Genomic DNA, 27,185 nt, shown 5'->3' on the forward strand with positions numbered 1-27,185 from the left:
TTAACTAACAGCCAGTGGCCTCTCCAGGAAAAGCATATGACACAGTGAGAGATTATCTGATGAGTCAAATGACTGTCACCCCCATACTGCAAGTATGTGTTGCCTCCCTGCAAAGCCAATTAGCAAAAGATGCACAAAATTCAGTTGACAGGGCTGTTCATCCAACTACATATTTTAGGTAGTCCATAGAATTTCCATTTCCAAAAAAAACAACTTGTCAGGGGATGTTTCAAATTTAAGTAGGCTTTTTTTTTTTTTTTTAAAGAAAAAGGAGGATCTTAAAAATAATAACTAAATTCAGGGCTTCCCTGGTGGCGCAGTGGTTGAGAATCTGCCTGCCAATGCAGGGGACACGGGTTCGAGCCCTGGTCTGGGAGGATCCCACATGCCGCGGAGCGCCTGGGCCTGTGAGCCACAATTGCTGAGCCTGCGCGTCTGGAGCCTGTGCTCCGCAGCGGGAGGGGCGGCGATGGTGAGAGGCCCGCGCACCACGATGAAGAGTGGCCCCCGCTTGCCGCGACTAGAGAAGGCCCTCACACGGAGACGAAGACCCAGCACAGCCATGGATAAATAAATAAATAAAATAAAATAAAAAAAGAAAAAAGGAGAGAAAAAGAAAAAAAAAAAAGAACTAAATTCAGATAGCTGAATATATCCTCTGTTCTATGAGAAGCATACAAATGATATGCGTATGTGACAATGTTGAAATAGGTAAAACACCACAAAAACTCGGTTATATTATTCAACCAACACTACAGAGTTTAAAGTTAAGTCAAAGGCAGGAAGCAAAGAGACCATGAGGTGGGCAGGTTCGTGGGCTCCACACCCACAGCAGCTCTGCACAGGCCCACAGACATCAACCTCATATGAAACGTATCCCTAGAGGGAAAGGAGGCTCAGCAGAAATGGGCAAGGAGCAGAGACTGAAGTTCCTGAAAGGTGCTAATGAACCCAAACTGGGCCAGGCCAACTCCAATTCACACCGGAGTTTTACTGCTGTGTCCTATGGGGTGCCCAACGGTGTCCCTGAACTGCCCCTACGTTTCTTCATCTGACAGGCACCTCTCCACACTTCCCACCTGCACTCCACCTTCCCACACTTCTCCCAATCAGTGAGACAAACCCCAAATGAAAAATTAGCACATCTAATTTTAGTATTTCTGCTGCACAAACATACTGACTTTTCATGAAAGAATTCTATACTATGATACCAAGTGTCTTGCCAGGGGTCTCTGTAAAATAACTTGGGCTGATAATTCTACTGCCAAAAAGAAAATATCTTGCAATGTATACCAGGGCAATGTATAAATATTATTACATCACCTTTATTCAATTTCAAAAAGCACACAAACATAAATCTGCTGCGTGCTATGTATTTTCCTCTGTAAAGCAAGGACTGCACAATAGATGACCTAGAAATTTCCAATTTTTCTCTCACCTTTAAATCTCAATCTTTATACCAATGCATAACAGTTCCTACCCCACTGCCCATAATCCCAACTCATCCCCTGGCCTCTCACTAAGTTACCACTGGAAAAGTCTGGCACTGCCATTCAGCTTGAAAACTACTATAAATTATGTATCTCAGAATAAATACTGCCTTGTTCAGTTGGTTGGTTACTCCACCTCCCTTGATAGTAAGAATATCCCAGTCTCTTAAATTTATACACGAAAAATATTAGTTTCTAAATAGGTCTTTAAAAAGCAACAATAAAAATACTCTTCTCACTTGAAAGAAAAATATCCAAAAGGCTGTGCTCATATAATTTAAGACATCAAGGAAATGTAAATTAAGATTTTGTTTTTATTTTCTGTCTGAACTTTAACTTACAACAGTTCTCTTCACAGGCTTTCAAAGCCCACCTTGGAAAAGAAAAAAATAAGAAAAATTGTCCTTATGAAATTCACAAAAACACTTCATAGTTTCAGCTTCAGTTACTAAATCCTGGGTATTTTTCTACGTTGCCATTGTACCTGAAAACTAATTCATATCAGAGAGTATGAAAAGAAAAAAGATCCATTCTACTTTTCAGATGGGTGATTACTAACTGCTGCTGGTGATGCTATTTTCTCTTGAATTGAACCATTACAGGTATTTCAGATGAGTAGCATGTAATCTGCAGATCTGTACCACATGCTAGTGGTATATAATTCACTAGAAAAAGAACCCCCTGAATAAACAAAAACACATTAAAAATTGTATAGTCTCTAAAATCACTTATTTCTAGGACAATAATTATTTTTCATGTGCTATACAACTATTAGATATGGGAGTGGGTACTGGGGTGGGTACTGACTGAAGAACTTATTTGTGGTATTACTAAATAAAAACTTAAAGGTTTAAGGTAATTAGAAAAATACCCCTTTTAGAATGCACATATTCATAAAGGAAACATCAATGAGATTAATAAACAAACTGAACCCCACCTATGGCTGATTATTGCTGCGATTACCCAGTTTCCTTCTATTTCCACTAGCATTCTCAGAAAGCAGAACATTCAAAGCGAAAATAATCATTAATTTACTCATTCAGTCTTTAACCATTTAATGAGCAGCTTCTACACGCCAGGCACTTTTTGCTAGGTGCTGAGGACAGAAAATACATGAGCTAAAAGCCCATCCTTAAACGTGGTTTTGGGCTGAATTGTGTCCCCCAAGATTCATGTGCTGAAGTTCTAAATTCCCAGTACCTCAAAACATGACCGTACTTGGAGACATGGCCTTAAAAGAGATAAAGCAGTTAAAATGAGGTCATTAGGGAGTGGTCCCCTGTGACTGGTATCCTTACAAGAGGGATGAGGACACAAACATACAGAGGGAAGATCATGTGATGTCACAGGGGGAAGATGGCCAACTACAAGCCAAGGAGAGAGGACTCAGAAGAAACCTACTCTGCCTTGATCTTTGACTTCTAGCCTCCAGAATTGTGAGAAAATAAATTTCTCTTGTTTAAGCCACCTAGTCTGTGGCAGACCTTTGTTATGGCTGCCCCAGCAAACTAATACCACAGCTCACGCTCCATCAAGGGAGACTGATATATAACTATAAAATCTGTGAAAAGCAGCTAAATTTGAGATATGTACAAAATGCAAAACAAAAAATACACACTCTAGCATAAATTGGCTATCCTGAATGTTCTGGTTTTAGGACCTTATTCTAGGGGAAAGAATATAACAGAGCATTGCTACCATTTCCAAGAGACATTAAATAGACTCTAACATGTGTTATTTTCACTTTATGCCCACATAAATCTTACAGTAATTTTGAGTGTCCCCATCTTAAAGATGGAGAAAGTCAGTTTTAAAAAGGTAATCAACTTGTCCAGACCACCAAATTAACAACTGAAAGAGCCACAATTCAAAGCCAGGTCCCCTCAGTTTGACATTCTACAGCCTACACCTGCCTTTCAAACAAAACCCCAAGAAGGTACTAAGTCAAACAGATCACAGCATGAAGTTTTAGAACAGGTCTTCTCTCTGTGCACTGCCTAATCTGCAGGTGTGCACGAACGTCTGAATAGCATGCTAGGTAGTGGAGTAGTCTTCTAAGTCTTCAACCTTACTAGCTGGAAAAACTCTGGAAGGGCCTCTCAAAGTTACAGCAAAACCACAAAGATGCTTCTGATAATATACAGAACAAACCTGTATATTATCAGTGGTAATGATTTCAATTTTTCTGATTTTTTTCCTACTCATCTTATGCCAACTCATTCAGGTTCCTCTAGTTCCATCCTCATGGCTTACTATACAAAGACATGTGCAACAGGACAAAAAGCATGGACATGCACTGCGCCCTACCAGAGGCCAATGGGGAATTGTGAAGGAGCCAGCACAGGGCATAATTACTTTAGAAAAAAATGAAAGGGAAGAGCAAACCACAGTAATAAAAACACACCTACCTGTTTCTTCATCTATTTTGAAAACACCAACACCAGAACCATCTCGAATGGAATAGTGGATCTCCCCATCTCTTCCTGTGTCCTCATCATGAGCTGATACCTTCATCACTGATGAACCAACAGGGACATTTTCTTTCACTACACCCTTTTCCACAAAGCTAGGAAACACTGGTGGGTGTAAGTTCTCATTCACATCAATGACCTCAACTTCAATGTAGCAAGTGGAAGACAGAGAAATGGGCTTCCCTTTGTCTTTGGCCCTCACAGTGAGATTATATACTTGCTTCTTCTCAAAGTCCAACTGCTGTATGATTCTAACTGCTCCACTGAGCTTATCCACATCAAAGTTTCCTTCTCCGTGGTCCATAAGACTGTATCTCACCTGACTAGACTGACTTAAATCAGGATCATAGGCCTCTAACCACATGATTATGGTTCCTTCTGGAAGGTCCTCTCGAACTTTCACACGGTAATTAGGGGGAATAAACTTGGGTGGGTTGTCATTAACATCCTCTAATGATACCTTCAGAAGCACCGTGGAAAGCAGCTGGGGTTCTTCTCTGGCTTGATCCCTGGCTTCAATCTTTACGTAATGCACGTGCTGTTCTTCACGATCCAAAGGGTTCATGATTTTAACCACTCCAGTCGTGCTGTCAATTGAAAATTTATCTGTGTCTGTAAGAATAGAGTACGTCACATGTCCATTTGGCCCCAGATCTTTATCTGTGGCTTCAACCTGGATGATTTCACTATTTATCTCTTTGTCTTCACTCACTTCAACGAAATAGCTCTCCTGTAAAAACTCAGGTGGATTATCATTGGCGTCCAGAACTCTGATCTCCAGAAGACGCCAAGCAGCCTTCTGTGGTAGACCAAGGTCAGACACTGTAAGATTCAGGGTGTATCTGTCTGTTGTTTCACGGTCAAGTGGAGATAAAATTTTGAGCATTCCTGTTTCCATGTCAATAATGAAGCAACTATCCTCATTTCCTCCGGAAATAGCATAGACCAGTTTTCCGTTGAAGCCAGTGTCAAGGTCAGTAGCATTCATGAAAAGTATGCTGGAACCCACAGGATGATTTTCCTTTACCTCGATACCAGCTGGAAGAGTACTTCTAAACTGTGGTGTGTGAGCATTGACAGAGTGAGAATCAAAGAAAACATCCTCAGCCTCTCCCGGACTGTGTAATTTATTGGCCTGCAGGAGTTTCTCTGCCAGCACTCTGGCCACACCAGTCTCTTCACACCGCAAGTTTACCGGCTTGCGAGGGGCAGCCACAGTTATGTTGATATACGATGGTGCGGCAAAATTCTCTCCGTCTGTAGCTGTAATTCTCAGACTGTGAAATGACACCTTCGCCCCTAAACCATTCATGAGCGACTGCTTTAATGACAATACCCCGGAGCTGGGATTTAAGCTGAACAAATCCAGTTCATTCCCAGCTTCAGTCTGATACCGCACCAACTGCAGTTCATCCGCGTCAATCGCAGAAACAGTGGTTATCTGCTCCCCTACACCTAGGTCCCTGGGAATTGTTCCTTCACAGTTTATCTTCTCAAACAGGGGTGTGTTGTCATTCAGGTTATTGAGAGTGATGGTGGCAAGGACTTCAACCTCCCGGCGGTACGGCAAGCCCCAGTCTGACGCCCGAATCCTTAGAGTATAAACCCGTGGCATCAGTTCGTAGTCCAAGTCCTCTGAAGTACTCACAGCACCGGTGAAATGGTTAATCACAAATGGCACGTGATTCACATTTGCAATGCTGTAAGTCACATACCCGTTCTCACCCTCATCAGGGTCTACAGCACTCACACTCATCACCGTAGTACCAATGGGCACATTCTCGTCAAAAGATGCTCTGTAGGCTGTCTGGGTAAATTCAGGGGGATGGCTATTTGCACTCAAGACTTTAACCAAGACTTTGGTCGAGGCTTTTCTGTCACTTGTTGTTACTTCAAGTTCAAAATGGGAGGCCTGCTGTCTTTTAATTGGTTCTAAAATGGAAATGAGACCAGTGTTGTGATTTAAACTGAATTTAGCTTTTCCAGGTGTACTTTTAAACACATACTTCAAATGAGAATAGCTAGGTGTGGCTTTCACCATGACCACGGGTGTGTGGGGAGGAGCAAATTCACTTATTTCTGCTCTGTAAACCTCCTTTTCAAACTTGACTGGCCCAGCTTTGAACTGTGGTGAAGTCACCTGAATTACTTTTACAGAAGAGAACTGGGGAGGACTTCCTTTATCTTTCGCCTGTAGTGTCAGGTTGTAGCCGAAAGGATGACTGTCCCAGTCAACGTCACCAATTGCTTTGAGTTTATACTCTTTGCTCCCTGGAGAGGTCCTCACCGTTCTAAACTGCTGAAGGAGGTCTCCTGCCACAATGCTTAAAGAAGCGACCTCCCCATTGGCACCCCGATCGCAGTCATCCACGGTTATGATGGCATACGTTGGGTCCTGCTCCAGTTCCGACGGTGACGAAGTCACTGCTGTTACCACGGGAGCGCACTCGTTGGCCTGCTCTACGTGAACAGCGAGCTTGGCCATGCTGCTGACGCCACTGCTCCCATACAGCTTCATGCCACGGTCCACAGCGAGAATTTCCATCTCGTAGAACTTGGTCTCTGTGTAGTCAAGTCTACCAGTTAAAACGATGGTGCCACTGGTGGGGTGGATAGCAAACATGTCTGTTCGGTCTTTAAAACTGTAGTAAAATTCTCCATTGGTGCCTATGTCTGCATCCGTGGCACTGACTCTTGCAATACTGGTCCTCAGGGCTGTGTTTTCAGGTAAAGAAACACTGTACGAGGTGGGTGAGAATAATGGCCTCAAGTCATTTGTATCCAGCACTTGCACCCTGACCTTTGTTCGTGCTTCAGCATTAGTATTTTTTTCAACTGCTTTGACTATCAATGTGTAATGGTCTTTCACTTCTCTATTAAGAATAGCTGTATTTCCTCCTTTGGTCCTTATTCTCAGAAAGCAAAAGTCTCCAAGAACGTACTCTTCAGCTTTGAATAGGTTTTCATTGTCTCCTGAGACAATTTTGTACCTTAACTCCCACAATGGATTTGTAATGTAAATACCCATCTTTACGGGATGCCCAACATAGGTCTTCGCTGCAGAATTTTCATGCACTGTGACGTTGTACTGGAAATGTGTAAACTGTACAGGAGTCTGTTCAAGTGCTTGCCTTCCATCACTGTCTCCAAAATGCTGGAGGAGGAGGAGGAGCAAAAGCAGAAGCGAGGCCAAATGCCTCCCCATCGCTTAACTCTCAGGAACCTGCAACAGGAGAAAATAAGAATCATTGCTTCAGGGAAACAAAACAAACAAAAAGTGTACTTTTTTTAAGGTTTTAGACCTCACATTTTAATAAAGCATTTTCCATCTATACAGAATATGAATGCAATGGTTTTCCAATATAAGTATCAATACTGCTAATATTTCTAGAATTACTAAGTTTAAGAGCAATTTTTTTAATTTTAATGACTCAAAGAATCCTCATGAGCATCAGATGAAGGTCTGCCAGCTGTAACAACTAAACTGTATTCCTGCACGTCAGTCTTCAAGGCAAGTATAAGTGACTGCTAAAAAGGGAGTGAACGTTGTTTCCATTTACTTGTATATAATAAATTAAGTGCTCAAAAGCTCACAAACTTGATGCTACTACAGTATCCCGAGCATGGGACACTTCAGACAGCTAACAACCAAAAAAACTCTCAACAGTGGTTTTATATAACCTCCCATAATGATAGCTTGTAATCTCATCTAGAAATTTATCCTGAAATTATATTATTTCTTTATAAGAATGATTAAGTTCACTCCCTACATAAGGGTTTACTGTCTCATTTAGCACTATATTAACTATTTAAAGGTATTAAAATAAATATATCACCAAGTTTAATACTGAAGTCATTTCTGAACCAACAAACTGAGCCCAAAACAGTCAGTTTACAAAAGGAAAAGCAAGAGCTTGATGTCAAACAGAACTTGCCCTCCCTAAACCAGGGACACAAATCTTGGCAACATCACTGTTGTATCACCACGGCTGCCAACAGCCAGTGCACAGAGGGTCCGCTGTCTTCGGGGCACTGAACAACCTGTCACCCGAACACAAGACACACACACACAAAGCTAAATCATCTAAGCAAACATGCGTAGAGGGGCCCAATCAACGCAGCAAGGTGGCAGGCACTGCAGGGAGGTCCAAGGGCAAAGTGGGAGGAAAGAGGACATTTGAGAAAGGGGTACCCTGAACCAGTGGGAAGGCAGGCAGTTCACTGGGCTGAGGCCTGGCAGGGGAGGACAATTACTTTCAGACCAACTGTTCCCCTAAATGCCAACGTAATTCACCTTTTAAATCAACGGAGCTTCACAAACATCCGAGCATGGTCAGAAGAGGACAGCGCTGCAGCCCTGGCAAAGGACCTCTCAAGTGAATATTCGGGAAATGGGACTGCTCCCCAAGGTAACAGAAACAGCAGACTGAAGGGCTGGCCGAACAGCCAGGGGAAATTAGCATGGCAACTTTAATTTACAGTATCTTAACTCAGCGACTGCCAACTTTGCCCCATTAATCATTTCATTAAGGAAAAAAAGAAAAAACTTGATATGCTGAAGGCAATTAGAAGCTTAATTGATACTGAATCATGTTCAAGTCCGGCACCCTAACTTGTGCTTTAGCAGCCATGACTTCTCAGCAGATAAAGTCAGGAAATCAGACAGAATTTTTGGCCTCTAGAACAACAATTAAGGTTTAAACAAAATAAGAAGACAATCTTTTCCCAAAGCTATCTCTTAATTTGGTCAACAGTTCTAATACTCAGGGAAATGTGAGGATTATGTAACAATCCGATAATTTTATCAAAACAAGTGAAAACTCTGATTCATGACTGAATTCAACCTACAGGTATTAAGAACCTGCTAGCAGACAGACTGTGCTAGGTACATGGAGTTAAAGACTATTTTAAAAGGCAAAGATCCCGGTACTGAGGCATTTACAAACCAGGGATAAAACGTAAAGAAAATGTCTTAAAGAAGCATTAAAAAGATGATGTTGCACAAGCACTTTCTGTTTTAGGAAACATAATGTTACTAGTATCCAGTTTACAACAAAGTATTAAACCAGGATTCTACTGCAAGCAATTAAAATATTTTTGCTTAATTCTACATATAAAATATTATGCAGTAATTAAAAAAATAAGAGAGCACTCTATACACTGACATGTAAAGATGTCCAGATACATTAAGCGGAAAAACTAAACTGATCCCATTTATGTTTGCAAAAGGGAGGGGAGATAAATTATATGCATAGTTCATGGATGTGCATAAAAATAAACCCAAAAATTCTGGACAGATAAGAAGTAAACTCTTAACAGTGGTAACTTCTGAAGGACAGGCAGCTGGGGGAATGTTCACATTTTCACTTTTCTCTACTATTTGAATTTTGAGTGTATATATATGTTCTCTTTATCATTAATTCACGTCCTTGGTCATTTGATTCATTCAACACCCATTTCATGAGAGCCTACCACATGTCAGGAACAGTTCTACATGCTGGGAATACAAAAGTGAACCAAACTACTAACAAATCCTCATGGAAGATACATTTCCTGGTGAGAGACAAACAAGGAAACAAAGAGTCTATCAGATGCTGATGATTAGTGCTAAGGAGAAAAATAAAGCAGAAAGAAATGGAGACTGCAGTCAGAAACATGGAGGGAAAGAGAGACCCTGAAAAAGGACAAGAGTTTCTCAACCTCAAAACTATTGACATTTGGGGCAGATGATTCTTGGCTGGGGGAGGGGGTGTGTGGGGTGGAGAGCTGTCCTAGGCATCATTTAGTATTATTCCTGGTCTCCACCCAACTAAAAGCCTGTAGCCTCTCTTCCCCCCAACCCCAACTAAAAATGTCTCCAGACAGTACAAATGGCCCCTGAAGCTCAGTCATCTCCAGTAGAGATAGTACTAGTTAGAGAAGCCACAAGGAGAAAGACCGTTGTGGCCTGGCACAGTGGGTGAGGGGAGAGCAATAAAGGAGAGTTTTTTTTAGATAAGCTTTTCATTTTAAAATTCTTTTGTAATTTTTCTGAAACTCTAAAGACAGTTTCCCCTACTGTTAACATCTCACCTTACTATGGTACATTTGTCACAACTAATGAAATAATATAGATACACTGTAATTCACTAAGTCCCAATGCCCTTTTCCCATCCCAGGATACCAGCCAAGACAAGCACATTACATTCAGTCATCATATTCTCTTAGGCTCCTCTGGACTGTAACAGTTTCTCTGATTTGTCTTGTTTTTAATAACCTTGACAGTTTTGAGAAGTACTGGTCAGGTATTTTGCAGAACGTCCCTCAACTGGAATCTGTCTGATGTTTTTCCGCGTGATTAGACTGGGGCTATGCGTTGAGGGGAGGAAGAGCGCGGGGTAAAGTGCCATTTTCATCACATCACATCGATGCTGATGCTGACCCTGTTCACTGGGTTGAAGCAGTGCTTGTCGGGTTTCTCCGCAGCGGGGTACTTGCTGCCCCCTTCCCCTACTGTGCCCTTTGGAAGAAGTCGCTACGTGCAGTCCACACTTACGGGTGGAGAGTTACGTTACATAAATCATTTAGAGTTCTTCTGTAAGGGAGATTTGTCTATTCTCTCCTAATGTCTTTATCATTTGTTTTGATCAGTATGGCCTCATGGATGAAGGGTAAAGGACGTTGGATGTTACTACAAATAAAATGAGAACAGGGGAGTGACATGTTCGAACCTAAAATGAAAGGGCTGCTCTGGTACCGGGGTGGACAAGAGAAGGGAGGGCGGCCAGGGCAAAAGCTGGAGGGAGACCAGTTAGACGGTATTGCAACAGCAAGGGTGAGAGACTGCGGTGGCTCAGCCTCAATGGTCCTGGTGGGGGTGGGGAGGAGGGTGACATTTTGGATCTACTTCAGGACCAGCTGATGAACTGGAGGGCAGAGGCGGAAGGAGAGAAAGAGAGGCATCAAAGAAGATTCCAGAGATCACGTGCTGAGCAAGAACTGAGCTGTCAGGTTCCAAGAGAGGGAAGCCTGCACTGAGGGAGGAACGGATTTTAGGGAGTACGATCGAGGGTTCAGCTTTATACGTGTTAAGGTAGAAATGCCAAGTAATGAAGTAATGACTTCAAGTGAGCAGTTAGATGTGTGGGAAAGGTCCACCCTGGAGAGAGAAACTTGAAAGTTGTCAGAATATGGAAGACGCTACATTTAAAACCACAAAACTAAATATCACCCACGGAGAGAGCACAGAGACAAGAAACAAAAACCAAGGACAGAGCCGTGCTACTCCCCAAGATCTAGAAGACAGAAGACGAGAGGAACCAGCAAGGGAGAGAGAGCAGCCACTGGGGCAGAAGCAAGAAACAGTGGTGTGACAATGACAATGGTAAGCAAACCAATCTTTCTGAACATTTGCAGCCTAACATGAGACCTTGAAAATGACCCATTAATACTGGCTGGTGCCATGCTACTCCCACCACCGCTGGTGCCCTGGGCACGCCCTTCACCCCCAGGGCGCAAGGAGAAGGCTCAACATGCCAAACCCTTGCAGCTGTTCCCTCCCCACGGCATCTCAACGACGATCCCTCAGCAGCACCTGCAACCTCTGCCACCACCCACTTCTCTCTCACAGCTGGATCCCCAAACACCTGGCTCACCCTTCACAACTCACCCACCACGCACGGTTCTTCTCACGGGACACATCACAGCTGGAATAAAGTTTTTCGACCACATTCATAACTGAGACCTCTTAAAACCCTGAATTTACTCTGCAAACTTGGCTAACAGAATGCCATTGTAATTAAATTATTAAATGCAAGTCTTTTGATCAGAAAAAAAATCCACTTCCTAGGAGCTCCTGTTAACCTTACAGTACTGTACCCGAGAACTGTGAATTCACGTTTCACCTTAAAATGCCAGAAAAATTATGGCTGTTACTCTATGCAAAACGAACAGTAAAGCAGGGGAAAAACACACACACACACAAAAAAATCCTAAAAAGATACTAATACCATTTCATCTAAAAAAGTACATTATTACCTAGTGCTCACGCTTATGAAAATTAAACTCCAAAAACCATTTTAGCCAAAGGCTACACTTTGATATTTAGAAGGTGATCACACTACTTGAACTTAGAGTAATCCAGGATTTCTTCTGTGCATTTTCCAAAGTGAAAACAAAGAATGTTTACTTAGTTCAGCCTTTAGGGAAAAGGGCCTCAGGTCCAAAGCTTAAATATCTTTAGTACAGATTTCTGAAACTCCATAAATAAGAGAGAAAGATCATTTTTCTGGTAGAAGTCAGATATTAATGTGCTCACGTTTCTTCATTTGCGAGACTTTCATGTAAAGTGTTCCAATCAATTCTGTGACCGCACAGGCTTCACACAACAGAACACAGCCCCGTGCTGAGAACACAGCTGCATAAGTGCAAACATTTAGATCTAAAGCTGAAGGTTCGGATGTTTCAGATGCTTGAGACAGGGCGTTAGGTGGGACACTGTATTACACAATGCATACATTCTATTAAATGTATGTTTATTATTTAGAGTCGCAACTCTTACACACGCCATTAGTCATTCCAGCCCTCTATCCAAGAGGGAAACAGTATCAGACTCTCCATTCCACATATGATAATAAAAATACACAAAAATATTCAAGCATTTTGTGTTTTCCCTCATCATACTCCCATTTTGTATCCACATCAGTGAGAGCGTCACTAGAATTGAACTTATTACTGAAATTTAGAGCTTAATGTTCGGTTTGAATAGCATCACATTTTAAAAGTACTTCCTAGAGATGTCTGAATAGTGAGGGAGAAGACTATGTTTCCAAAGAGAATTGCCACAAAGTTGTTAAAAGACAATATGAAATGTAAATGGCTCCTGCTTTTTAAAAATATTGTATATTAAATAAACGTTTAATGACCTCTAAAATCACTTAACAGGAGTCAAAAAAGAGTATTGTGTCTGTCTTAGAAAGCCTGCTTGTTACTCAGCTATAACCAATTCACAGCTTCCAGGTGACATTTACAACAGAAAAAAACCCTGCATTTTTCTAATAAATTAAAATAACCATAGACAGTACTTTTAAAAGCTTTCATTCTTAACACTGAAAAATTAATGGGTAGATCTTGTTTATTTCTGGGTACATACTAAATCTTTTTAAGCCATCTTAATACATTTTTTCAGTAAAAATGGGGGTGGGTGGCACTATGAACCCAGAATTGAACACCAGGCTCAGGCTTGGTATATATCATTTAACTACTTCTGCTAACTCTGTATGTTGTTAGCTTTGATTGGAGCTGCAGTAAGTCTGATTACTCCAGCAATGACTTAATTTAAATACTGCCTTCAAATGATCAACAACTGATTCCAATTTAACTGAGAACAGTCTTCAAACTATTCATACTGACAGTACACACTGCAAATCCCTCTCCTCGGCACGTAATTCTCTTCCAGAACCTAAAAGCTTCAGCATTTACATGATTTCATCAATTCTAAATAATTTTTTGGAAGTTTCCTTGCCCTTAAGTTAAACAGACTTCCTAATTTTTAAATAGCCTCCGTATAAACTCTAGTATGTAATTTACCTACTCAACGAACCTATAAAACTTGTCTGTGGGTAGCTTGAAGATGACTGTTTCTAGTTGTTGTTTTATTGTGACATAAAAGACAAGACCAACGAACAAGGGCTCTGTGTACATTTCTGGCTAGACTAGGCATCCCTGCGCTGGTCTCTCCTCTTTCAGCGCTCCAAAACATGACCACTCTCCGTGATGACCCATCCCGCCAACCACTTTCTCCTCACCCACACTCCAGGGCAAACTTTGCCCACAGAGAAGCTCAATAAACAGACTGTTTACCCTCTTGTGATATAAGAGCATTTCACCTAATATATTTTTCTCTGCAAACAGAAATCATTTAAATGATGTTTTGGCAGTCATTAACACTGGCCACTCTTCCACTCCCAAATTAGTACAGTTTTCATTATGGACCAAATTATGATGCTCCCTTTTGTATTTAGGTACAAACCTCGGCCTTTCACTAAATACGGGATCAGGAAAGTGAACGTTCCATGTATAGTAAGTAAGTGGAAGTCGTGGTAGAGATTCCCCCCACTTCCTCTCCTTAAAATGTTCTCTTCCCCTCCTCTCTCTTCCTGCCACATCTCCGAAGAGATGCGACCCACCCAAGCTACAAATAAAGACACCCTTGATGCCATAAAACTCTGCCTCTCCTGCAGCTCTTCCCTAAATCGTCCCTCACACTCAAGTGCCCCCTCGCTGCCGCCACCTTCAGCAGTCCACAAATACACACAGGTTCTTCCCCACTGAAAATAACCTTCATTCAAACCTGCACTTCCTTCAAGCTAACAGCCTATTTCTCTCTTTCTTATGTTTGCAAAGAGTTTGAAAAAAGTAGTTTCTCAGTGCTACCTTGACTTCCTTAGAACTCCCTCCACTAAAGACACTGTTTCTACCCTCAACTGTTCCACGCGAGCTCAGATCCACCCAGGCAACAGAAGCAGCTTCTTCTGGTGTCAAAGGCGAATGTCAAAATTAATGCCCTTTTCTCAGTACTCAGCCTCCCTGACAATCTCCCATTTGACACTACTCACCCTCCTCCCCCATATGTGTCCTTCATACTGTCACGAACTGCCTAAAACAAAGAGGTATCCACACAGAATGTGTAAAGGATGGACAACACTAAACTTTCCTGATTCTCTCCAATACCCTTTTATATGCTACACCAACTCTTTCACCTTCCAGTTTGTCACTACAAATTTCTTTCAACTCTTTTCACATACACACGTATTGTTACCCTTAAAGACATCATCCCCTCTGCCCTTATCATAAAGGATCACCGCAGAAGCCTGCATTCCACCCTAACCTCCATCAAGGGCCATGGAACACCCCCTCGAGATACCTTCCGACTTAAGTTATACAGTGTCTTCACCCACTTCCCACTGCAAAACAATAGCTATTCCACTGAAAATACATAGTAATTTCCTACGTCCTTGAAGAGTTTCGCCACTTCCCAAATCACCAAGTTTGCAATCTAAGAAATCAAATAAAAAAGCAGCTGGGGGGCTTCCCTGGTGGCGCAGTGGTTGAGAATCTGCCTGCCAATGCAGGGGACACGGGTTCGAGCCCTGGTCTGGGAAGATCCCACATGCCGCGGAGCAACTAGGCCCGTGAGCCACAGCTACTGAGCCTGCGCGTCTGGAGCCCGTGCTCCGCAACAAGAGAGACCGCGATAGTGAGAGGCCCGCGCACCGCGATGAAGAGTGGCCCCCGCTTGCCGCAACTAGAGAAAGCCCTCGCACAGAAACGAAGACCCAACACAGCCATAAATAAATAAATAAATAAATAAAATAAACCCAAAGTTTAAAAAAAAAAGCTGAAATATTTAAAAAAAAAAAAAAAAAAAAAAAAGCAGTTGGAAGTCATAAAACCTGTGATCTAGCCCAGGCTTTGTCACTAATCATCTGTGTGACTTCAAGGAAGTTAATTAATCCTTGGATTCCATTTCTTTATTTGAAAAACTAGAGACTGGACTAAAATCTTTACAGCTTCCTACCCTCCACAGATACACATTCTTTCCCCACCTCCTTTTTCTCTCTCTCTTTGTACACACACACACACACACACACACTCCAGAAATTCAGGATTTCTATGACTTTTTATCTTAACTGTCAAACCTCCATATCTTAAAAGTCATCTGACTTGACATTTGTTTATTTCTCAATATCTCAAAACTGTTCCTCTTCCATTTCTGCTGCTGCCACTTGGTTCATATTTGTATCTGTTCAGGCACAGCATGTGAACCGCCTTTTGGTATTCCTGCTTTCTTGCCCCCACACTATTTAGCCTACATACTGCAATGAAATTAGTCTCATTAAAACTTCTTTGTGGGCTTCCCTGGTGGCGCAGTGGTTGAGAATCTGCCTGCCAATGCAGGACACACGGGTTCGAGCCCTGGTCTGGGAGGATCCCACATGCCGCGGAGCGGCTGGGCCCGTGAGCCACAATTACTGAGCCTGCGCGTCTGGAGCCTGTGCTCCGCGGCAAGAGGGGCCGCGACGGTGGGAGGCCCGCGCACCGCGATGAGGAGTGGCCCCCGCTTGCCACAACTGGAGAAAGCCCTCGCACAGAAACGAGGACCCAACACAGCCAAAAATAAAAATAAATAAATAAATAAAGTAAACAATGCGTTAAAAAAAAAAAAAAAACTTCTTTGTAATGTCACTCCATAGTTTGAAATATTCAGTGTTTCCCCTTATCCTTCGGATTAAGTACATCCTTCTTAATCTTGTATTAAAGATCTCTGACAATCTGACCTCTACCTACTTTCCCAATTTAATCTCCCACATTACTTCTATTTCAAACCGAAAAGGTGTCCTTCCCACAGGCTTGAAACCACCAAGCTGTCCTGAGCCCATGACACCACCTAGTGGCGGAGGCTCTAAACTTGCAGCATCGCCACCTTTCTCTTCGAAAAGACGACGAAAACATGGCAATTTAATTTTTTCCTGCCCTTTACTCATCACACACAGTTTCGTTATTTTCACCTTTCTCTTCAACATTTCTTTCTTTCCTCTCTTCTCAACCTCCATAAAAGTTATCTTCTCTATCTTTATAAGCCAAGGTGAGCCCAGGTCATAGATTTTCTGTTTTCCCTACGCAAAGAAAAAAAGGCAAGCCATAAGCCACGTGAAAGAAGGATTAAAGAAACACTGATGATAAACCAACCAACCCTTTTCTGAAAGATAACATGGTGTGCTCAGGTCTTTCTTTCTCACCATTCATCAAACCACAAATCAAGTCACAACCAAGGGTTTCTACAACTTGCTTTACGTGTATTTCCTCTCCGTGAATCATTGCCTCCTGATTCACGCTTCCCTCAGACCTCACCCTATCCTAATATCCACCTCGCTCACTGAGGTGCTATGATGAACTACCCTGACCCACCAGATGGATCTCTCTTACCACACTGGAGATAACTGTTTACTTGTTCTTCTCCCCTGCCGGACTGTAAGCTCCTTGAGAGCAGGAACCCTGCTTTGCTCACCACTGTTTATTGCATCTGGCCCAGTGTTTGGCACAGAGGAGATCCACAGTTGTTGGGTGCATGAATGGACAGACGGATGAGGATTAGCAATGGAGAATGGAAGGCAGGACTGAAGGGTGGGATGGGGCGGGGGATAAGGAGGGATAACATAGGAAAACAATACATCCATCGCTGTAAACTTAACAGAGAATCCAGGTGCAACCACTAGGCCAGTAACAACGTTGCCGATGGGTGCCCTGCAGAAGGCTCTAATTTCCAGCAGCTCAGAAAGAGGTCATCAACCACCTCAAAATGCTTCCAAAGTGGCTACAGGCGATGCCAGATCAGTGTCCCTACTGCAGAGCTTACTATGAAGCATCATGCTTGAATATTCTATGAAGATAAGAATTAAATAATCACCTACTTTCCTAAGTGGTGTATAGAAGACATTTAATTATAGATTTATCTCCACATATATAATAAACCTTTGGAATTAAGCAAGAATTTTGGTAATATATTTAAATCTGGGACTTAAGGAAAAGAAAGATCATTTTTAAAAAAACTTTATTATGTGAAATATACAGATTCCTCATCTGATTGAATACATTTTTGAAATTAAAAGTTCTCCCAGACATGAGGAGAGAAAAACACAACTTTCTGCTCTTGGTTAAATGAATTACCTGCATCGCTCATTTCAAAAACTCCTACCAGTGCCTAAGGACAAACTAACACTTGCAAATTAAACAATTAGGTGAGACAAAAAAGACAAGTTTGGCTTCATCAACTATATAATTTGGTCAAAAGAAAGCTTACCTGCTGCAGTTTCCCACTCATAAAGATTAAACAGACACCTGGCCTTATGGCTTCCTGCTATTAAATCAGGTCCTTTAGGCCACAAATTAGGCCACGGAGACAACATTTAATGCAACAATAATGCATTAAATTTGATTTAGTTTATTGATTCTATGTAAAAACAGCAAAACTTGGATGGAAAACAGGTGGCAGTAGACTTGTTAAGGGAGTTAAAATAATCTGTAACATCCCTTTCACTTCTAGCATTCAAAGAAATGACTACTTCGGAGACGACTCGAGAGCTAAGTCTAAAGACATACACTAGGAAGGCATGGGATCAGGGGGAGGAAAACAGTATTAGTTTGCATATAATTTTTAGATTCCTCTTTTGGCACCTGACCATAACATGGATTTAAATGGTCTACTAACATGGTGCAAACCCACTAGGTGTACTTCTAGTGACTAATTAAAAGATACAAATGAATAGATATGCAGGTGGCCTGAAAGATTTTATGAAGTCCTCTAAGAATTTCACTTCTTTTCAGAGTGACAAAGAATTTGGTTCATTTAAGATATTCATTTTTCAAGTAATGGGTACACAAATGCACACTTTATTCAAATCAAACCCTACTATGAACGTGGTAAATGCCATGTTTGACATAATTGAGTTATGTTCATTGTTGTTTTTAAAAATTATGTAATGTTTTAAGCACTTTTACACCCATCTTAAAGCTTAAGTATATAGTAAAGAAGGGGGGATAATAATTCCACTTGTGGAACCAGAGAGCTGTCCTAAAACACAAAGCCAAACATCAGAATTAACCTATATACCTGGAGAAACACACTTTATGAGTAACCGCAGTAACCGGATGTGCTGGATAACCACAACGCTAAGAGTAATATGAAAAAAACATCACCATCACCTAGTTTTAACACGTGCAGCTATCTTAAACTATTGAAACCTATCTCTGAATGTATGACGCCTCAAGAATCCGCTTTTGTGAAAGATATATAAATAATTGAAGATCATTTGCCTTTTAAATCTTTTCCGATGTCAGTCACTGTAAATAGGAGTTGCTTAACAAAAGCTATTTGATGAAATCATAGTTCAGACACATGAAGAAAAAAAAAACCTCTAACTGCACAGAAAATATTTATGAGTTTACTTTCCTAACGCATACAATTGCGTCCTTGTTTTCAAAGCCCCGCAATTCACATCAGTGGGAACAAAAAAATTCTTAGAGACAAGAGAAAGTTAGCTTCCTAGAGAAAAGCACTTAAAGAAAAAGCACTGAAGAACCAGAATCTCTTTTAAAAAAAGATCTTAGAAGTTTCTTTAAAAAAAAGATCTTACAAGTTTCTCTTCCAAAAAAGAAACAAACGGATAGCACAGTTGCAAATGTTTAGCCCCGATATTTATCAATCTCACCTATGCTTAACTACATTCAACCAGTTACAACTCAAACCTCAGGGCAGCACTCCTTCAGGGCACAAAACATCTAAAAGAACTCGGTGACTCCATTTCAAAGATCCCATCCCTTAGCAGTTGGCCTCTCCTTTCATCACACCTACGCTGTGAATATCTCACAAATCGCAAGAAATTAGCCGCGGAGCGAGATCAGATAAGTCTTTAACAGGCACGCGTGTTACCGGAGAGAAGAAAGTGGAACGCGCGTGTGAAGTTTCCGAGCTCCGGGCAAGGCGGAAGTTCTCGCCCCGAGGCCGCCGGGAACCCAGCGCCGCGGCTGCCGCTTTGATTTCCAGCAATGGCTCCGGGGCCAGAGCCGGTGCAGCCGCAGTCGGGTCGGTAATTACCATTCGGGTCACGTCGCGCCTTATCCGCTCCCGCCCATCCTCCTCCCCCCACCCACCCGAATCCAGGGCCTGCCCTGAACTTTCCAAGTGGGCAGGCGCCTCGGCACCACCACCGTCCGGCGGGCCTCTTTCTTTCCATCCCGTCCCCAGAGCGCCGGGGGGCGCTCGGTCCTGGGCTGGACAGTGAGGGGCAAGCTCCCAACGAGCTGGAAGCCCGCCACCCGGCAGCAGCAAGTTGCTCGTCCCGCGGGCACATACGGCTTCGGCCCGGCCGCGCAATGGCACCGAGCGCGCCACTGCGCCCCTCGCCCACCGCCCTCAAGCCCCAACTGGTTTCCTTCAAACTTACAGCAAAGTTAGCCCGAAGCGGCGGCGGCGGCGCTCTCGGGGGCGCGCACCTCGCCGCCTCAGCGCGCCCCCGAGCGGGGTCCGGGTCGGCCCGGGGCCTCACTGGCTCCGCACGGCCGCATGGTATCTGCGGCCCGCCCGCCCTCGCTTTCCTCGCGCCCCCTTCGGAAGCAGCGCCCCGCCGCCCGCGAGCCCCACTCCAAACCCGGCCGGGGCAGCCCCGGCGTCTCACGCACCCGGCGCCTCACGCACCAGGCGCGGGATATATCCCTCCGCTCGCAGCCACGCCCGCTCGCGCCGGCGCTCTTTTCTCCCGCGCGGAAAGTCGACCCGACTTTCCCCGGCAGCCGGACTCCCAGTCCGCGGGGTCCGGGCTATGACGCCCCGCCAAGGGTCAGGGATCTCCCAGCAGCTACAGCAGCCAACTCCTTTCCAGGAGACCAGCGAGTGCCCAGGATGACCTAGCGACACCGCGAGGAACAGATTGGGGCCCACTCTAGTGCCGAGGTTAGTTATGGCCAGCACACAGATTTGTGCAGGTAATTAACAGGGAATGCTCCCTGCTAGGAAAGGGGTAACATTAACTTAGCTTAAAAAAAAAAATGAAAAAGAGCTAAGGACTAAAGAAAAAGCTTCCCACGCCTCCCCCTTTAGATTCACGAGAACCTTCAGGGAATTCCTAAATCTGAATTTGAATGCCTTGGCTGTAGGTCTGCAATTGCTTGGTGGAATAAAATCTTCCAAAAGGTCTCAAAAGGAATGCAGTTAGATCGGAACCTACTTCCTTTTTCAATCTACACTAAAATCCCGAGAAAGTGAAAACGCTTCCTTCGCGACCTCTTTGCGCAGAGCTGGTTACACCCCGGAACCTCCCCAGCCGTGGTTACGAACCCCAACTCCCGCCTCCGCCAGCGGACACCCCGGACTCCCAGGTCTGCGGGACAAAAGGCAGCGGTGCCGTCTCGAGCGCTTTCCCACGCGGTAAGTACACCCCGCAGGCTGTGAACGCAGTCTAACGTGAAACTACAAGTTCCGCAGGGAGAAGGGGAAACCCTGGGCGTCCAGACAGCCCACTCGGGGAACTCCCCCCACACCCGAGCTCGCAGTCCGGGCATCGCGGGGCTGTGAGCCGGTCCTCAGCGCGGGCAGGGCTCCAGGCGCCGGCTCCGCGCAGCCCGGAGTGCTCCCGGGCGTTGGGAAACAGCCCGGAGAAGAGGGCGGACTTGACCTCGGAAAGTTTGTGCAGCTCGAATACGTTACCGCTGTGAGGACAAAGAGAGATGATTTCCCTGGAACCGGTGGAGGGGGCTGCTGGAGTATCTACGAGGCAAATGGGGGTGAAGGAGTCTAGGGTTAAAGAGAGAATTTTCTTATTTCAAAGTTAATGCAGTCTCCTCTTACGCCATCTCAAAGAAGGTGATGGGGGGGGGGAAATGTGTCTAGAAGGTCATGGCTGGGAAGGAAAAATAATGCCTGCAGAATGAGTGTGCTGATTCGTAGCACTAAGAGTATGTGGTGTATTCCCTGCGCGTTATTTAGAATACACACAAATTCACACAGCCAGCAAACATCATCCTTCAAACACTTCGCCACGGCAAAGCGCTCCTGGAGTTACAGGTCAGTTTCATACATGGAACACCTCGAAAAGTAGGTTACCTGGTCTCCAAGCTCAACTCGTTTGTGCCCCTTGCCGAATTCTAACTCTAAACAAAACACAATCACACACGAACGCCAACAGTTTGTTGGGGCGGGATGCGGGGGGCGGGGGAGGAGAAGAACAGTAAAAGGTAGAAAGACACCATCCCATAACGTAAAATCACAAGATTTTTTAAATGACACAAAAGAATTCCTGGAGAAAATTACCATTCACTAATAACTAATAACGCTTACTTGGACTAAAACATCTGTTTGGGAATCCCGGTTTGCCAGGTCCACTGAAAACCTCATTGCCTGAAAGAAGTTGCACTTCGTCGCCAGAGGAACAGCCGAGAGCCAGAGATGGAGATTTCAGAGTCCGGTGCTGCCACGTTTTTACTGATCCTTTAGCCCCAACGGAACGAAACAGAGGTGCCTTTTTGCTACCAGCTAATTACCTTCACATGAACAAGAAATGTAGTACAAGCTCCACGTTTGTCCTCTCAATAGTCGATCCTCGCTAACCCACTACCCAAAGGCTGTAGAAAATGAGGGGGATGGGTTCCCGAAAACAAAAAAACCTTTCCGCCAGCACTGCCTCTGCAAGTCCACCCAAGCTGGTATTTGTATATTAGATATAGAATGGGGCGGAGTGGGTGGTAAGTGAAGGCTAGGGTGACGGCGACGGACCTCACGTCCACGTCCCAAGAGCGCCCGGCAGGTCCAAGTCCGCGGTCCGTGCGGAACCCCGCAGGGAGCGCGCGCTTTGCCGGGTGTCCGGACTAGAGGGCGCTGCGCCACTGCAGATCACGCGGCACCCAATGCGCCCTCCCTGGGCACCATTTCTATAATAAGTTACATTCGAAATAATGCACAAACAGCGTAGCTTTTCAAGTTCTTTTGAACAGTGCTTTGTAAGTATTTTATGAATTCCAAAACCTATGCGTACTGATCTTTCATTCCCGAGTCAAGCACAGCCAGGGCGGGTGTGCAGCTCGCCGAGCGGAAAGCCGGTAGGATGCACACGCTTCCCTGTACTAGTCAAACACCCCACGCAATTTCATTAACGTTTAAACTTAAATACGGAAAGACTTGCACTCAAGAAAGAACTCACCCGTCCAGCCGAGTCCTCGGTGCTCTGCTTTAAAGTCCCGGCAGCTCCGTAATCGCCACGCGATTTGGATATTTGTTACAAGCCGTGTATGAAGTACCAACTTTGCTTCCCTCCGATCTTCAGCATGTCGCCAACGAGAGTGCGATCCTCCCGCGCCGCCCAGGTGGCCGCATCTCCGGAGGCTTCCGTCCTGGGGGAAACTTGAGCAGCAAAAGGAGGCGAAATGAGAGTGCGCGAGGGCTAGAGAGAGGGCCGAAGAGAAACCAAGTTTGTCAGGACTTGTCCGGGCAGCGAGCCGCCGAGTTTAGGAGTTGCGGCCGGGAGCTGCGGCGGATCACTGCCTCTTTCCCCACTCCCTCCCGCCTGGAGGAGGTGGGGGAGGGGAGGTGACGTCAGCGCCCCGCCTAGCCCCCACCCCGCCGCCTGGATGGGATTCTCCCGCGGGGTCCGCCTCCTAGACAGTAGCGGCCGCGAGCTCGGAAGCTCGGCCGGCTCTCCTGCCGCAGCGGTCTCCGCGGCCGCTGCGGTCCCGACAGTGAAGCGTCTGGCCCTCTCCACCCCGCCGCGTCTCCCGGGCTCCGCCGAGCGCTGGCGTTCCTCGCACTCGGCGCCGGGGCGGCCCCGCGGCGCGCACCTCTCCGGCTGGCTTTCTCGCAAGCCCTCTCCGGCCGCGTTTCCCACGCCTCGAACTGCAGGTGATGCTCTTCCTCTTCTGCAGCTGAAATTCGTCGCGACGTGTCGCCTGCCGGGTTGTTGCAGGGCGGAAGCACGAACAGTCTCTGCGGACTAGCCTGGACGACATGTACTTTGTAGCCCTCCAACTTTAGAATGTGATCTAGTTTAAATACTTCTCGTGCTCTAGCGCTGTTTGCGGTCTTTCTGTTGAAAATCACGGAGCCGTATTTTAATGTTCAAATCCTCTCCAAATACGCCTACGTTTTTAGACCGTACTCTGAAGCGTACAAGGATCCAAGGGGTGGAGGGAGAGGTGGAGGAGGAGCCAATTTCTAATGTTTCTTACAAGTCATCCGTAGTGATGGGGGCCAGTACACAAATCAATCGTCTACTCGTACTATAGACTAAGACAAATGCAAACGCTGTTGAAGTTGAATTTGTCAGTGAGTACGTCCTTTCTACGTAAGCGACCAGACTCCAGGAAAAAAATCTGCTCTGGAATTTTTTTTTTTTTTAACGCCGCTAAAATACCAAAATAAAATCTCAATAGCGTGAAATTCCCAGGGAGCCATTTCTGTGAGTTGACACTGTCCTCAGAAGGTTAGCATTAAAATTCCCTGGAAAAGGGCAGGGGGCTGGGAGCGGGTTCTGTTAATACCTTTGCAGCCTTTGATGTAAATCTAGCGGTCAGTTTAGCTGGCTGTTATCTTTGAAAGGCAAAGAGCAAAACCCCTAGGACACAGGAAACATGGCAAGGAGTTAAAGAGTTAAGAGAAAAGAAGATTGTGTTGAAGCATTGGATGTGCTTAGCCTTAAGGAAGTCATACAACTTCTCTAAATTTCAGTTTCCTCGTTTGTTTCACCTTGTAAAAATGTGTGTGTATTTCCATTCAAAAATATTTATTTGCCAGGGAGGCAATGCTCAAGCAGGCACCACTTTTCCCCAGCATCATATACAGTGTCTAGTAAGCACATAGGCGTTCATCAATAGTCGTTGTCTTACCCTCCCTGGTTCTTTGAAGTGTCTGTTTTCTCATCTATACAATTAGGAAGAGTTACAAGGAGGTTATCCCAAATAATTTTGTTATGGAAAGGAGAGGAGGGCACCCAGAAGGTGCCAGATTCCTGAGGAGGGAGGAGGAAATAAAAGGACAGACTGACTTGAAAGGCCAGCCTGTTAGTGCAGAGGACAGACCTCTCATGCTTCACTATTTCATCTACACAGGCTCACTCCTTTTATGTCAATAGTTGAAATTAGAAATTGACTGCATATTGTAAGTTTTTTATAAATAATACACATAAGTTCCCCCAGATGCTGCCGTGCAAGTCAGTTTGGTTTGCTATACTCATCTTTAGTGTTATCATAGGTAAATCAAATTATTTCCAATAGAAAAAGAAAAAAATACAAATGAGAGGGACTTATATATAATAATTGACGGTATTAATAGAAATAGCTACTTTTTAAAAAAACAAAGTGAAAGGGGCAGAAAACTTTTAATAAAACCTCTAGACCTGCACCGTCCAATACCATAGGTAGCCGCTAGCCACAAGTGGCTAAGTAAATTAAAAGCCGGTTCCTTGGTCTCACTAGCTACATTTGAAGTACTCAGTATCCACTTGTGACTAGTGGCTGCTATATTGTTCAGGGCCAATGAAAGAACATTTCTATCATGACAGAGTTCTGTCGGACAATATGCTGTTACAGACTTTGCCATTGTTTTTGGAAGGCTACATCAAGCATTATATTACAATTGCCATGCATCCAACACTGAGTCAATTCCAAAGTTAAAAAAAAACACCAAAAAACAGAATCACAGAAGGATTCACTCATTTCACAAATATTTATCAAGTACCAACAACAATATGCTAAGTGAAACTATAAAGGACTCAAAATTTAATGAGTTAGGTGTGTTTGGTGATTAAGAAATATTAACATGGCTTAACATGGCCTTTTCGTTGCTTTCAATCATTGCTGAGTACGAAAACCAGGGGGAATCACTCAATTTAAAGCAGAAGAGAATTCTGTGACATTTTAAAGAATAGTCCTAGGACTAAATAATTCTAAGTAGGCTGACTGACTTCTGTCATCCCACCCTCTGTGTTCCTTTTAACTGCTTTCTCATCTCCTACACCCCCTTTTCCCCTACACTTCCTGAAAATGAGGCACTGTTCAGCTGTCTCCACTTCTCCATACCTTGGAATTATTTTATCCTTTGCATTTAAATACAGCTCTCCTTTGCGATTGCTTGTACTCACCAAGGGAGCCATTAGAACAGACAACTAGTCAATCTGGTAAGAATCAGTAGTGGTTAACTATGGGTATGAATATGTTCATTTCCCTGGTCCCTTCCAAGTGCATTGTAACAAGGGCTTTCTTAAAGCTAAACCTTAATCATAAAATTGTATTCTAATGGTGAAATTCCAGATGCCAGTGCCAATTGGGAAAATATTTGGAGGCATTACGCAGAATGGCTAACTACTAAAAAAATAAATAAATAAAAAATAAAGTTTACCTTCATTTCTGGCATACATACATAGTGGAAAAGGCTGGTTTGGACCTTCTGTCCCTACAAATATAAGATCAACATCCCCATGTGGTTTGGAAACAGATTCTGCTGGATAAGTATCATGCTTGTGATGCTTTCCTAGCTCGGGGATTGAAGGATTCCACGTCTACCTTTCTGAACAGTAAGCGATGGATCATGCAGAAACTGTTGAAATACTTTCTCAATAAAGGCAGTAAAAAGAACATTAGACTCAAGGTCAATAAATCTGGTTTGAGTCTTTGCCACATAAAATCTAATGTACTTGGTTATTACTGAATTTTGGGAGTCTCACTTTCCTTTATAAAGGTGCATTTCTAAAGTGATCTCAAACAAACAAGGAAACAAACTGCCTCACCTGTTGTGAGAGATATAGTAAAGAATGAAGATAACAAATACAGTATCATTATTCTCCTCAAATTTACTCACTATTTCTCACCCTACCACTCCCTCTCAGTTGTGAGGCTTTGTAGAACCAACAGTAATAAATAACATAGATATAATGCCAATTATAACCTAGGCTCTGTTCCAACTTCTTTATATGCATCATCTCATGGATTTCTTACTAAATTCTATAGGGTATTAACAATTATACCCTACCTCCATGTTCTAGATGAAACAGTGAGGTTGAGGTAGATTAGATAACTCATGCTGGGTCACATTTTGGACTGAAACTCAAGGCTGACTGTCTTCATAGCCAACACGCTTGTCAATATAATACACCAGCTCCTTATACCCTACACCTCATTTGCACCCTTTATGAACCAAGGCCTTTGTCAGCAGTGTTGTGGTTTAAGAAGCAACCTAAGAGGAGTAGAGTATCAAAAACTATCAAATGATGGCTGGAGAAATATGCTCCTTTCTAGCAGCTGCACCAAATATGGATAAAAAATTGTTTAAAAGTGGGTCCTTTAATCACAGAGGGAGAACACCACTGATTGTGTCTCGTAATAGATATGTAATACATTCATTATTTGTTTGGCTTACCTATTTTCCTAGGTAGATATGCGTACTCTGAAACACATTTCTTTTCAATCTGAAATCATTGTCTGAATTTTAACTTGTTTAGTCTGAACAGCAGAAAAATACACACCAATTCTCACTGTATTCTGTATTCACTGTATTCTGTATTCACTGGCACTGTATTCAATGCCAGTATTGAATGCCAAGCCAAAAAGTGAAATCAGTTTATATTCACCATGGCCCACTTTTTCTACACTTTGCCCTTTATTTGAAATAGAATTATTAAAACTTTTTTAAATTAAGATGTGCTAT

General features: G+C 43.7%; 1 protein-coding gene and 1 long non-coding RNA gene across 8 annotated transcripts in view; one reads left to right on the forward strand and one right to left on the reverse strand.

Moving 5' to 3' along the window:
* FAT1 (FAT atypical cadherin 1) overlaps positions 1-24,792 on the reverse strand; it is a 125,331-nt gene extending 100,539 nt beyond the window's left edge. For 2 of the 6 annotated variants that reach the window (XR_005018206.1, XR_005018207.1), the window contains exons 1-2: positions 22,693-23,925; positions 3,899-7,184 (exon numbers count right to left, since the gene is read on the reverse strand). Coding sequence is in view for 4 of the 6 variants with exons in the window: in XM_036838841.1 (XP_036694736.1) it covers positions 3,899-7,166 (3,268 nt within the window). In the remaining 2 variants the exon portion in view is untranslated. Of the gene's footprint in view, positions 1-3,898; positions 7,185-22,692 lie in introns of all 6 variants that reach the window. The other 4 variants (XM_036838843.1, XM_036838842.1, XM_036838841.1 and 1 more) reach the window with 3 other exon arrangements.
* On the forward strand, positions 20,177-22,684 carry LOC118887928. 2 transcript variants are annotated; one of them, XR_005018208.1, is made up of 3 exons: positions 20,177-20,482; positions 20,654-20,924; positions 21,873-22,684. It is a non-coding gene; the product is annotated as an uncharacterized LOC118887928 (long non-coding RNA). The 2 variants fall into 2 exon arrangements; XR_005018209.1 differs by having other exon boundaries at positions 20,177-20,450.
* Positions 24,793-27,185: the final 2,393 nt, after the last annotated feature.

The sequence above is a fragment of the Balaenoptera musculus genome, chromosome 21 (assembly GCF_009873245.2).
Source record: "Balaenoptera musculus isolate JJ_BM4_2016_0621 chromosome 21, mBalMus1.pri.v3, whole genome shotgun sequence".
NCBI classification, from domain to species: Eukaryota; Metazoa; Chordata; class Mammalia; order Artiodactyla; family Balaenopteridae; genus Balaenoptera; species Balaenoptera musculus.